The sequence below is a fragment of the Coffea eugenioides genome, chromosome 6 (assembly GCF_003713205.1).
Source record: "Coffea eugenioides isolate CCC68of chromosome 6, Ceug_1.0, whole genome shotgun sequence".
NCBI classification, from domain to species: domain Eukaryota; kingdom Viridiplantae; phylum Streptophyta; class Magnoliopsida; order Gentianales; family Rubiaceae; genus Coffea; species Coffea eugenioides.
This window is the reverse complement of record NC_040040.1, coordinates 22,918,085-22,932,136: the sequence shown is the minus strand read 5'-3', so window position 1 is coordinate 22,932,136 and position 14,052 is coordinate 22,918,085. Positions and strand designations below refer to the sequence as shown.

Sequence of the window (14,052 nt, the reverse complement as noted above, 5' to 3'; positions counted from 1 at the left end):
TCTTTAACCAATTACATATAATTAAGTAGGATTCTAAATTGTTAAGCAAAAAAGACATTCAATATTGTGCATTTATGATTACTAAACCTGCTATTGTATAGTGCTAGCACGAGTACAAGCATTACAAAGAGAAGGGAAAGAAAAAAGCTACTACATCACAGATTCAGTGGTGTTTCAAAAATATCAAGTGTGTTCAACTAGATTTTGCTTTGCTCTAATCCTATGTGCTTTCATTCTTTGACGTGCCTGTTCTGATATTTCTGTTTGTCCCATTCTGGAATTAATGTATCCCTGTAATGAAATAGCATTCATCAGGTTCCATCTTCTTTTTCCATAGGCAACACAGTCATTCCATTTCTTACCGAATGTAAGGCTCTTCATTCCCTTTCCTACCAAATGTAAACAGAACTCAACAGGCATCAGGCTGTCAAACTTTCACTCAGAACACATGAACAAACCTAAAAGAAACAGACACCAAGAAATGGTGGTTGCAGAAAGACACAGGCATAGAAGAATGCTTTGAAAGTTCAGATGCGCAGACCACACCTCTGCATTTTTTTTTTGGGGGTCAAATTTCATGGCCAATCCAGATCTGTGATGATAGCATACTTCAGCGCCAGCTTTAATTAATTAATTAATTCACCACTCACTAAGGTTACAAAAATTGCACTCTTCCATCTGCATTAATGCGTAGCAATACTGTCATCAAGAATAGTGTTGATCCATCATTTTATCCTTGCACAACCCGTCGATAATAGTGTTGTAAGCAGCTGTATGAGGCCTGCACCTTCCTCCTTTTTCCATGAATCTAAGGACTTGAATGGCCATGCTAGTGTTCCCAGCCTTAGAAAGCCCATCTATCACAGTCCCATACGTAATTTCATTAGGTATGCATAGCTTTTCATATATTATTTTCTTGAACAATGCTTGTGCCTCATGAATTTTGTGTTCCCAAAAGAGTCCTTTAAGCAGAGTATTAAAGGTGGCCGTATCGGGCAAAATACCTCGCTTGAAGAAGCCACCAAATATAGAAAACCCAAAATTCACTTTACCCAAGAAGCAATAACAGTTAATCACAATATTAAGTGTGTATTCATTAAGCGGAATGCATCCTAACTCAGCCATATCTCTGTAAAGAGAAAGAACCACCAAATATTGCTTCATCTTAACAATACGACCCAGCAATTGAGTGAAATGAACAACACTAGGCACAGGTCTCATCCCGACCATCTGCTTGTAAAAGCCTAGAGCTTCATCAAGATTGCTGATTCTGTCAATATCACTCCTTAATCCCCGAGACCCATAATGAACAATGTTGTTAGGCTTAGCCTGATGATGATTACTGCTTGTAATACCAATAGTGAGGGCTGCAGAGTGAAAAGCAGATTGGATGGGGGTTGAATTTCTTGGAGAAAGAAATGAAAGAGTAGTAAAAGCGGCAGTAGTAGCAGTACCTGAGAGGGCCCTTTTTCTCATCTTCTTGATGGTTTTGCCTTCGGAGTTCAACCACAAAATCAGAAAGTCGCAGCTGAGGAGACGAGTGAGGAGCCAAAGACGATGAAGATTGTCGTCCCCCTCAGGTTTTGTGATTAATTCATTCTTTTCTGGTTTTTCATTTTGTATTTTTGGTTTCTTTTTAGCATTTTTGGTTTATTAGTTATTACTCTGAGTTTGATAATATTTTTGGTTTTTTTTATGAAAATAAACTCAATAATTTAATAAAACTATATAGAGACACATGAACATAAACTTATGAGAGACTGACAATAGCATTTCCCTTTTGCTCATTCCATTTTAGACCAAAATCAAACAAAACCCCTCCCACATCAAAAGGTTATCCTCTTATGTTATTTTTAATTCTACATTAATTACAAAATTCTTACGACATAAGCACTTTTCTTGAAAAACACTTGTTAACATATACGGAGCAAAAGAAAAAAAAAAACTTGTTAACAGATACGATGAATGATCAATTAGAAAAAAAATCCAACTATCTATTAGTTATGATATTTAATAATTTAAATGATATCAAAATTAGTTTATAACATGCACACATGTAGAGCTATTAAATGAAACGAGCAGCTTGAAAGTTCGATTCGATAAAGCTCGAGCTCGACTTGTTAATTGTGGTAAACGAGTCGAGTTCAAACTCGAGATATGCTCGTTTAATTAACAAACCGAGTAAATTCGATTCGTTTGTTATCTAAGTAGCTCGCTTACGGTATAAACAAATTACCGTGTCTGTCTTCTATTGGGATTTTGGTTTTGGACCTATTTTTGGGTCCGATCCGTTCGGTTATATATATATATATACCTTATATTCATTATGTATTGTATATACTACTTCTGAGTCCCAATAAATCTGAACTTTCAATTTTTTGACTTTTTGAGCAAAAATTGTTAAAACATTGCAATTAAAGGCTGCAATTCTTTGATAAATTACAAGCCTACCCCAAATGTTTTCATTTACTTGCAAAAATGGAGCCTCGTGCTTTGAGTCCCAATAAATCTGAACTTTAAATTTTTTAACTTTTTGAGCAAAAATTGTTAAAACATTGCAATTAAAGGCTGCAATTCTTTGATAAATTACAAGCCTACCCCAAATGTTTTCATTTACTTGCAAAATGGAGCATCGTATTTCATATATTAGCAAAATTTTGTAGGATCGATGTAGGATCGTACGATCGTACGATTCTATACGATCCTACTCGATCTTATGATCGATTAATGCAATTTGCGATTTTGAATGCGATCCGGATCGATTTTGTTATTCAAATCGTAGGATCGTACGGATCGCGATTTTGACAACCATGGAAAACTCACAATCCAAACAAGTGTAAATTGCTGTTTAGCATTATAAAAGGAGTCAATGACTCTAGTTCTAATGTACTTTAATAAAAGTTATACTTAAACATAGAAAAAAGTTGTTTTTAAAATGTAACCAATCATCTCAATGAATGACAAAAAATAATAATAATTTCAGTTTGGACTGAATTTGCTAATTTTTGAAGGCAATTTTTATTAGTCAAATGACAATAACATTCCAAGCAAAACCTCAACACTCTAATTTTCTTTTATATTAGTAAAATTGACAAATATGCCCCTCATTTAGTGTCAGTTACAAAATAATATGCATTTCTTTCTATCTCTAACTTCTCACCAATTCTACTCCTTTCATATCCACTGACCACTACAATCACTTCCGTTAGTGCAAATCTATACCTAATTTCCTAATCCTTGCAGCCAAAACTACCCCCCTCCCCCTGAAACCCAAAGAAAACCGCCACAAAACAATATTCACTTTTATCCTTGGTTGATACGTTCGTCACTACTATTAAAATTTAGAAACTCCATAGTGAAGGTGGTGTTTTTTTCTCTATATTTGCTACAGAGTCAATGTGTGTACTTTTTCAAAAAAAAAAAAATTATGTAGGACTAAGTGCATTACATTCTAATGCAAAAGTTTAGTGCTTAATTAATTAGTTCAATTTTACTTTTGTTTAATTTCTTATATAATTGCAGTGCTGTCTTTAGGAGAGATTAATATAATTGTGGAACTTGGATGTGGTTCTTTTTAGGAGTTTATGGTGGATTATTTAAAGAGAGGTTAATAAAATTATTGTACCTGAATTTGGTTCTTTTTAGGATGGCTTACCTGTTAAATAGTTGCCTTTGTTGAATTCATGGAATCCTCAATTTCATAGCACTATATCATGAATTTCTGTCTTATATGAGGATCAGAGGATGTTTGAGCATTTTTAGGTGATAGTAAGGGTTGTCTCAACCCTGGCTAGTTGCGAGGTTGATTAAGGGTGTAGTTGTCTAAACCATAAAGTATGCAAGAAAGGAAAAAGAAATTGCTTGAAGGATAGTCTTATAAGCTTGAGGGCAAATTTTTCAATTCAAATAATATAAAAGGAAAGAGAGGGAGAGGGGGAAGGGGGGGGGGGTTCTAAAACTTCTTTTTTTTTTTTTGAAGTGCTAATATCTTCTACCTTGTTCTTATTCTTATCAAGTACATTACTCAATAAAAAACATATCGTATCATGGTACACTGCAAGTATTTTAAGCGTGAAAAAACATATCCACATCTTTTTAATACAGCAAATAAATATAATCATCAATTTTTGGTGATATTTCATTTATTATATTGTTTTGAAATAGACAATTTAATGAAAGTGCACTTAAACAAAAAGGAAAAATAATAACTTTGAAAAAAATTGCCCAACCAAAATAAAAGAGTTTTGCATACCAAATTGATTAATCCATTTAAAGACTCGTTTGCTTTTTATTCTTTGGGACCAAAGATATTAGTGTTGATACTTATTCTTTAAAGAGTATCCTTCACGGTATTGATACTCATTCTTTGGGACCAAAGATATTAGTGTTGATTCTTTAAAGACTCGTTTGCTTTTTAACAAGGTATTAAGACAAAACAAGGATTTCACGGTGTGATTAACCTTAAAAGTAATTTCTAACGCCCAAGTCGTTAAAACTATTAAACTCCACGCCTGTAACTGTAATTGTATTGAGAGATAACCTTTACTTTCCAACTCTCCAAGACTTAGATTGCATGGTGATGCACATGCACTGATAGTGTCAGATGACACTATTCTTTTCAATGACAGAAAGTGGAAAGAAGAAAATTCAACATGTTCCCTGAAATAACGAAAGATAACAGATAATTAATGTCATCAAAGTATACCTACTACTATTGTATAGTGCTAGCACGAGTACAAGCATTACAAAGAGAAGGGAAAGAAAAAAGCTACTACATCACAGATTCAGTGGTGTTTCAAAAATATCATGTGTGTTCAACTAGATTTTGCTTTGCTCTAATCCTATGTGCTTTCATTCTTTGACGTGCCTGTTCTGATATTTCTGTTTGTCCCATTCTGGAATTAATGTATCCCTGTAATGAAATAGCATTCATCAGGTTCCATCTTCTTTTTCCATAGGTAACAGAGTCATTCCATTTCTCACCGAATGTAAGGCTCTTCATTCCCTTTCCTACCAAATGTAAACAGAACGCAACAGGCATCAGGCTGTCAAACTTTCACTCGGAACACATGAACAAACCTAAAAGAAACAGACACCAAGAAATGAGTGGTAGCAGAAAGACACAGGCACAGAAGAATGCTCTGAAAGTTTAGATGCGCAGACCACACTTCAGCATTTTTTTTTTGGGATCAAATTTCATGGCCAATCCAGATCTGTGATGATAGCATACTTCAGCGCCAACTTTAATTAATTAATTCACCACTCACTAAGGTTACAAAAATTACACTCTTCCTTCAGTATTCACACGTAGCAACACTGTCATCATTAGTGATAGAATCAAATATTTATCGTTTGAGTTCAATCTTAGAATACCAAAACTTGCTTCTGCTGTGCATGTGATTAAAAGACAAACTTAAAGAACTAAAGCAGAACATAAGTGTTGAAAGAGTTATTTTAGAGAACCAACAGCAAAATAGGAAAAAACAGAGACTGTTAAAACAAGTCAAACTGATAATAGTAGAAATTTCTTCTTCGACCTGTGATTAAGAGACATTTACACTGCCCTCCTATTGAAGTTAGAATGTTCACCATGTTTAAAAACTTCGAGTCGAATATACTACACTGAGTATCTGAATCTCTATCAAGTAAAAACTCAACAACTTTGTATGGCTGGATACCTGAGATGTCTTTAAAAAGGACAGAGAAGAGCATCTAAAGAGCAAAATCAGATAAAAAAAAGGAGCAAAAAAAAAACAGAGAGAAATATCCAGAGATCCTAAATGGAGCCAATTAAGTATAAGATCCCCTTCTCCAACATTTAAGACTGCTACTGCACAAATTTGGAGCAAACTTCTCAACTATCTTATAAAGGGATGGATCATTTCCACTATCTCTGAACGAATCTAGTAAAACGCAAAAGTAGATACTTGCAGTGAGAATCCTAGCTAATCCATTTCTTCAAAATAAACCGCTGCATCATCAAATTCACTAGCCTTGATAAGTCCTTGCGACAATAATATTTAAGATAAACAATGCAATTACTATATGATATAGGCGATAAACTCAACATCTTGATGCTGCTCCAATGAGCATGTCCAGTATATTAGAGAAGCGTTTTCGGTATAATGAAAGAATAGAAGATGATGCAGGCCAGAACTTTGAGCGACAAAAGCAGCCCCCTCTGCATCGAATGGCTTCTGATTATGCTAACAACTAAGCAAGCTTCTTCTATCTCCTCTCACAAAATTGAGAAAGGGAAGAGAAGCATTTTTCGTCTATAATAGAATAGAAGATGCTGTAGGTAACAACTAAGTCAAACTTACCTCTATCTTCTCCACTAACAGACACATGACGAAATCTAAATATTCCAGCGTGCTTATCACCTCATTCTAGAGAAAGGCAGCAGGAAGCTCAGAAGTGTGCCTGCAATGTGTATCAGTAGCTCAGAAAAACTCCAGTGGGGAAAAACCCTCTGGCAAAAAAGATACAAGGGAATTGAAGTTTAATAGTTTAACTGTAGCTGCTCTTCAACCAGAACAAGCGGATTGAGAACTGCTATGCCATGGCTGCCCTTCAGTCTTTGGCTGGAGGGCATCCTCTGCCTTCCAAAAGGTTTATCAGTAGTTCATGACTTGTAAATGGTTAATAAATGTGTGAAAAAAACTCAGCAGTTAAAGGCCCTAATACAAAACTGATGTTATTTTGGACCTTGATTGTGCTCGTAGCTTGCAAACTTTAGGCACCAAAATCAACCAAAAAACACTTTGTAACCTCTAAAATTTACAGAATGCAATTTCCGATTATCACAGGAGGTAAAAACTTCTGGGTGTTAATGCTAGCTACACTTTCTCTGATCTTTAACCGTAAATTCAGGGACTTGTGAGCTAATTTCATGTCTAAGGGGAGGGCAGGGATGTATATGGGAAGAATTAGAACACGCACTCAAACAAAGAAGACTCAAAAAAATGGCAGTCAAGTTAAGTTGGAGAAAGTGAATTCTACAGGACAATGACTTTCATTCACAACTCCGGTTTTTTTTCACTTAATTTGATTATTTTGCAACTGCCACGCCGACAATGTCTGTATAAGCCAACATGACAATTACATGGACAAGCCATCATGTATAAAGCAAGCATACACAAGACTGACTCAAACAGACAATGTGAGCCATCAAGACAATTAGGCATAAAATTTTGAGAAAGTGATGAGAGAGGCGTGATCACAGAGTACAAACCATGAAATGCATTGAAAACGGGCAGGCAGACACTCTTTTGTCTGATAGTCAAGAGAGAGCTTCTAACACATTCTCGCTTATCACCCTGCAAGTATTTAATCTTCAAATCTCTAGAATATGCTCAAAGATTGCTCCTCCAAGGACTATTGATAAACTTTTTGAGACCCGAAGGACAGATACTGAGAACAATATCAACTGCGAATCTACATCATGTACCTTTGGATGACTAAATGCTAGGAGCCAAAAAAAGCAGCGGAATATCCAGAGGTCCCAAATGAAGCCAATTAAGTATAAGACCCCCCTTTCCCAATATTTAGACTTCCATTACACATCTTTGGTGCAAACTTCTCTATCACCTTAAAAAGAGAGGGATCGTTTCCACTATCTCTGTATGAATCTAGTAAAAATGAAAAAGTAGACAAATGCAGTGAGAATCCTCTCCTATCCATTTCATCAAAACATACCACTGCATCATTAAATTTGCCACCCTTAAGAAGTCCATGAACAATAATATTAAATGTAATTAGATCTGGAGTGCAACCATTTTCTTAATAAAATCTTTGGCTTCCTGCAGTAAACCTTCTGAAAAGAGGCCATTTATCATTGTGTTATATGTTGCAACATCAGGGTCTAATCCTTTAGAAGAGAGACTATAGAAAAGATGTCGGGCACTGTCAAGCTTCCCACATTTGCATAATCCATCAAGGACGATGTTGTACATTGCTATCTGACAATCTACTCCATCAACTTCCATCTTGTGCAAAAATTGAAGTGCTTCCTCAACATGTGAGTTCTTGCATAAACCGTCCAATAACACACAGTAAGTGTAAAAATCAGGCTTTATGCCAGCAGCTCGCATCTCATTGAAAACTTCGATTGCCGTAAGATACCTTCGCACACTAAATAAACCCTGCAGGACTGTGTTATAAGTTGCAACATCAGGTGTTAAGCCTTTCCGTGGAATCTCTTGGAAGAGACTCATGGCCGGTTCCACTTTCATTTTCTTCATATAGCCATTTATCAATATATTATGGCTTTGAACATCAGGACTAAGGCCGTTAGCAGCCATTTTATCAAAAACTCTCTTTGCTTCGTCCATTCGGCCTTGTAAACAGAACCCATCCATCAATGCGTTATATGTAGCATTATCAGGCTTCTCATTTTGCCCAATCATGATTTTCAGCACCTCCTCTGCACCTTCTAACTGTCCTTCCTTACATAGTGCATCAATAAGAATATCAAAAGTAACGACACTTGGAAAAATATTATAAGCCTTCATCTCGGTAAAGAGCTTTCCAGCATCCTTCCATTTACTTAAATTGCACAGACCCTGGACCAAACAATTGTAAGTGATGACATCCGGGGCAATTCCTTTCTCAATCATCTCGTGTATAAGGGAGAGAGCTTGATCCATCATTTTATCCTTGCACAACCCGTCGATAATAGTGTTGTAAGCAGCAGCATTAGGCCTGCACCTTCCTCCTTTTTCCATGAATCTAAGGACTTGAATGGCCATGCTAGTGTTCCCAGCCTTAGAAAGCCCATCTATTACAGTCCCATGGTAATTTCATTGGGCACGCATAGCTTTTCATATATTACTTTCTTGAACAATCCTTGTGCCTCATGAATTTTGTGTTCCCGAAAGAGTCCTTTGAGAAGAGTGGTAAAGGTGGTCGTATTGGGCAAAATACCTCGCTTGAAGAAGCTACCCAATATAGAAAACCCAAAATCCACTCTACCCAAGAAGCAATAACAGTTAATCACAATATTTAGCGGGTATTCATCAAGCGGAATGCATCCTAACTCGGCCATATCCCTGTAAAGAGAAAGAACCACCAAATATTGCTTCATCTTAACACCGTACCATCTGCTTGTAAAAGCCTAGAGCTTCATCAAGATTGTTGATACTGTCAATATCACTCCTCAATCTCCGAGACCCATAATGGACAATGTCTTCAGAATTAAAGAGATGATTTCTACTTTTACAACGAGTACTATAGGCATGAGAAGCAACAGAACGAAAAGTTGATTGGGGGTTTTGAATAAGGGTTGAGTTTCTTGGAGAAATGAATGAGAGAGTAGTACAAGTAGCAGTAGGAACAGTGCCTCTTACCCCTGATTTGTGAGGAAGTTGAGCATCACAGACGACTGAGAAAGCCCTTTTCTTCATCTCCTTCGTCTTCTTCTTCCTCTTCCTCGGAGTCCAGCTGCAAAGTCACAGAACCAGAGATAAGGAGAGAAGGCGAAGCTTTTCTCAGTCTCCTGCAGTGACTGTCATCGGTCAGTTGGGATTAATTCATTCATTTCTAGTTTTTTCTTTTGGTATATATATATATATATATTGGTTGGGTGAAAGACGTCATTAATTAGCTTTTAGGGATAATTTTAGAAACCTACCCTGAGGTTTCTAACTATTTTACTAGCTTCCCTATAAATTTTGAAAATTACACTAATCTCCCTTGAAATTTATTATTTTGTAACATTAAGGTTCAACCAACAATTGAAAAGTGATATTAAGAGAGAAAAGATAATATGATTCTACCATTATCCCTTGTCTACTAAAATTTTTAATTAATATAGTACCAACCCAAATATTAAAAAAATAGAATTTGTTGTTTATCATCAAGAATTAAATCACATATGGCATCAAAAATTATATATCATTCTATATATTTCATTTAATGTAGGATCCAAATCACTTTTTTTAATTACAAACTTATTATCAAATATGATTAACAATAAATAATCAAAAAAATATGTAACCAAAATATTACAAAGAATGAACTTTAATACCATAAAAATCTCAACAACTAATCTTAATATGTTGACAAGAATATTTATGACGTTAAATTTTGTTCTCTATAATATTTTGATTTCAATTTTTTTGATTATTTGTTGTTGATTATGTTTGACAATAGGCATGTAACTGAAAAAAGTAATTTGGAACTTATATTAAGTGAAAAATATAAAATGATATATTATTTTTTGATATTATATGTAATTTGATCTCTAATGATAAACAGCAAATTTTAGTGTTTTTTTAATGTGTAGGTTGGTATTAAATTAATTAAATAATGTAGTAGATGAGGGGTAATAATGAAATCATATCATTTTATCTCTCATAATATTATTTTTAATTATTGATTGGGTCTAAATATTATAAGATAATTAATCTCAAGAAAAATTAGTATAATTTTTTAAATTTAGAGGGAGACTAGTGAAATAGTCAAAAATCTCATGAGAGGTTTCTGAAATTATTCCTAGTTTTTATCCTCTTATATTGCATGAGGCGGGGGAGGAGGAAATTTGCTTTCACCTATCCCAGTTTAAATGAAGCAAGGAGAGGGGGAGAATCATAGATACAAATATACTGTATATGTGTGTGTGTGTGTGTGTAAAGAAAATAAATAATATGATATTTTCCTTCTAAAAAGTAATACATTTTTCTTGTTAATTTATTGTGGTTAAATGATAATTTTATTATGTTAATTTATTTTTTTGATGTATGGCATATTATTTATAAAAAAAATAACGATAATTGATTTTGATTTTTTGTAAAATCAAATATGAAGAAATGTAATCATAAAACTAAAATAATTTTTAAAACTTTAATTTCATATTGAATCTTATTAAAAATTTAAAGAGTGATTGACAACTTCATTTTTAGTGATATATATATATAAGTCAAAAAAATAAAAAAGATAGCAGGGTGGGCGTATGACCACCCGCGAGAGCACTGAGGGCAAGGCGAAAGTATGGGGTAGCGGGGATGCACGGAGCAAGAAATGAAATAAAATTCAGTGAAGCCAAACTTTAGATGTTAAATTATATTAATCACAAAACTATCAAAATGATATATGTTTAGAAACCAATACAGCCACCATACCCTAAATTGTTCTTAACCATACCTTATAATTGTTCCCAACGTATTTTCATACTCTAACACTGTTTCTTAAGTTTCTCAATTTTATCTTTTTAAAATATCTATTATTCAATATATGTAACTAGACGATTATTCATCAAAGAACCACACATTCAATTGCGGAATTCTTCATCGTTCACTTATGTTCTCATTATTGAAAATGATCTTTTCCGCAGTGTTAGTAGCATCAGGAATAATCAAACCTAATTTCAAAAGCATATACAGCAGAACATATGCAATTTTTTTTTTTTTTGGTTCCACCAACCTTTGAGTAAGATGGTTGTGCTATTCAATTTGGAAAACTTACTAATAAAGGATTTCTTTATAACTACTTCCATATTTCAAATCTTCAATTCCCTAATAAAGTGTATTTCCACTCTCCTCAAATCCCTGATGAATTTTCTTCACATTTATTGTAATGGTGAAATGAAGAAAGATCTAGACTCCTTTTTTTGGGAGTTTCAATGTATAAACAAAACAATTATGAAGAATTTTCAAATGAGTTTGCGTCCTGAGAGCAAATCGAAAAAAAAGGAGCAAAAAGAATAAAAGTAAATTTGAATATTTGCTTTTAATTGTTGTATTAACTTGGTGAGGACAAAGTAATAAACAAAAATGCCCATTAGATAAATAATTTGTTGAGGTATAACGGAAACAATCTCTAGGAGTGGGAACAATGTTGAAATTTACATCTCTAGGATGATGATTTTATTTTATTTTATGGAGTCTTTTGGCTCAACTCACTAATGTCGTACTAGTAACTGAACTTCTTCTTGGCACGGTGAGGTAACAATTCAAGAAACGCATGCATGGGATAGGTCCAGATAAATTTAGATAACTGGAAGGATATTCAACAAGGACTCTTGAAATTGGTCTACTAGTTGTCTTGTTAGATTTCCTTAAAGCAAGCTGTTGAACTTCCTGTTTGTAGCGAATAAACTAACATGACAGGGAGGACTTCAGTCTTCATTCTCGTTCTAATCATTTTATTTTCTCCAGTCTGCTTGACCAATTGTAGCCTATTCCTCTTAATGCCTATTAGAGTTTGTCAGGATAGTTTCGGATTAAGTTCTTTTTTGCTTATACAGATAATGCATATAATATCAAACTTAAAAAAAAAAAGGGGAAAAAAGATCCACTATAAATAATACTATTACTACTAGTAATATTGTAGCCCAACATACAAAATGCTATACAAAACTAATTAATTCCAATCACAAATAGCTAATTAGGAGTTCTATTCTAACTAATACTAATTTACATGTATATATAAATTTTTTATTTAATTTATTAAGCAATGCGAGGGGCGGGGGATAGGGTGGAGATATCCTCTTCCTGCCCCATTCTTACCTTTGCGGACGAGCACCCACCCTCATTGCCATCCTTAATTGTGTCAATTATAGCTCCGTCTTTCGTAACAAAGGATGGGCCATGGTGACAGGTCTGGGAGCTTTAGGACAACAAGGTGGGGGAGCTCTCCCATTGATTGTGGCTCCGTCTCCGGCAACGAGGGATGGGCCACGATAGCGGGGTGGGGAGCTTTTGGACCACAAGGCGGCCGAGCTCCCTCGTCCCATTGCAATCCTTATAATTTAAATTTCACATTCTAAATAGCCAGAATAAAGATAGAAATATGGTTCTAAGCACATTATCAAAGTGAAGAAGATAAAGTAAAAAACTATAGGCTACATTTCGTTATGATAATTTTGTCAATTTAATTCATCAATTATAAAAGTTATAAAATTATCTCCGCGCTCATCAGTAATTTTTTGTTGAAACAAAAATCTTAAATGATCTAACTTTCCAAGAGTTAGCACAACATGATGATGAACTGATAGTGTCTGGCAAACACTTGGATAGACACAATCTACGTAGATCTAATGATTTAAAATTTGTTATACCATCTCACCAATTCAAGTGTTGAAGATGTAGCAAAATTTGAGCCACTAAGTTTACAAGATTGAATCTATCCAATTTTTTGCCATTAAAGTAGGACACGATTAAGGCGTTATTTGATAACCCAATTCAACACTTAAGGTTAATAGATTCATATCTTAACATATTTATATTATTTAATAACCAAAAACTGAACATTTGAATTAATTAAGTGGCACTGAATTTTTTAGATAAAACTTGCTTCTACAATTAAGCGATAAACGATTCATTTATCACTGAATGTAATATGCATTCAGATGTATTAGATTTAATATTTAACAATTCAATAACTTAATGGATTTAGACTTCAAATTTCAAATTTCAGATTTCAGTTATCAGATTTCAATTTTATCAAATGCACCCTAAGTGATTATTTGCTCAAGAACTAACTTCCTAAAATATAAACATTTTTTCTTCTCTTAGATTAAGAACTGAAATACATTATACAAAATGTAACTATCTGGTTTTTTCATCACTGGTTGTTTAAATAATTAATTAATAGGGTACTAAGTTTAAAAAAAAAAAAAAGATTTTAGCAGATGGATGGTGCCATGCATGTTGCATATGAGATTCCAGAATCCAACTTCGAGTGAACCAGCCCTAGATCCTCGTTAAACATCATAACATCCTTTTCTAAAGGGAGAACAAATCCATGTATTATAGGTTCTTTAATTTTGCTTCCTGCTTTTTAGGGTTTGCAATTTAGATTTTTTTTTTGGGTCATAAAATGTACAATGAGCTCACAAAGTTATACTAATGAAACTTTTTTAAAACACGGCACTCCAATGAAACAACAAAAAATGTTTAAGTAGATAACCTTTGGGTCATGGCACAATGACTGGCTTGTCAAGAAGTAAGACAAACATTGTGCCAACAGCAGTACAATCAAGAAGGAATATAATCAAGCAGAATCATTGCAGATTATTAACAAGCATGTCAACGTCCTAGACAAGTGATCATC

At 34.2% G+C, this 14,052-nt stretch overlaps 3 protein-coding genes across 3 annotated transcripts; all 3 read right to left on the bottom strand.

Annotated features, from left to right (window-relative positions):
- Positions 1-705: 705 nt before the first annotated feature.
- On the bottom strand, positions 706-1,476 carry LOC113773875 (putative pentatricopeptide repeat-containing protein At1g12700, mitochondrial). The gene has a single exon (XM_027318478.1). It carries the CDS (start codon positions 1,474-1,476, stop codon positions 706-708), a length of 771 nt encoding a protein of 256 aa, XP_027174279.1.
- Positions 1,477-4,665: 3,189 nt separating this feature from the next.
- LOC113773874 (pentatricopeptide repeat-containing protein At3g22470, mitochondrial-like) lies at positions 4,666-8,859 on the bottom strand. Its single transcript, XM_027318477.1, has 4 exons — positions 8,844-8,859; positions 7,235-8,779; positions 6,324-6,423; positions 4,666-5,079 (listed from the first exon to the last, which is right to left on the bottom strand). Exons 1-2 carry the CDS (start codon positions 8,857-8,859, stop codon positions 7,758-7,760), a joined length of 1,038 nt encoding a protein of 345 aa, XP_027174278.1. The 3' UTR covers positions 4,666-5,079; positions 6,324-6,423; positions 7,235-7,757.
- Positions 8,821-9,496, bottom strand: LOC113776360. Its single transcript, XM_027321498.1, has 2 exons — positions 9,099-9,496; positions 8,821-9,050 (listed from the first exon to the last, which is right to left on the bottom strand). Exons 1-2 carry the CDS (start codon positions 9,402-9,404, stop codon positions 9,018-9,020), a joined length of 339 nt encoding a protein of 112 aa, XP_027177299.1. The 5' UTR covers positions 9,405-9,496; the 3' UTR covers positions 8,821-9,017.
- Between the last annotated feature and the right edge of the window lie 4,556 nt (positions 9,497-14,052).

Excerpts from the sequence above, each read along its gene's own strand:
- LOC113773875 (XM_027318478.1), bottom strand. The coding sequence starts at position 1,476 with ATGAGAAAAAGGGCCCTCTCAGGTACTGCTACTACTGCCGCTTTTACT.
- LOC113776360 (XM_027321498.1), bottom strand. The coding sequence starts at position 9,404 with ATGAAGAAAAGGGCTTTCTCAGTCGTCTGTGATGCTCAACTTCCTCAC. Across the intron at positions 9,051-9,098 it reads TAGGCTTTTACAAGCAGATG|GGATATGGCCGAGTTAGGAT; the intron begins GTACGGTGTTAA and ends TTCTCTTTACAG.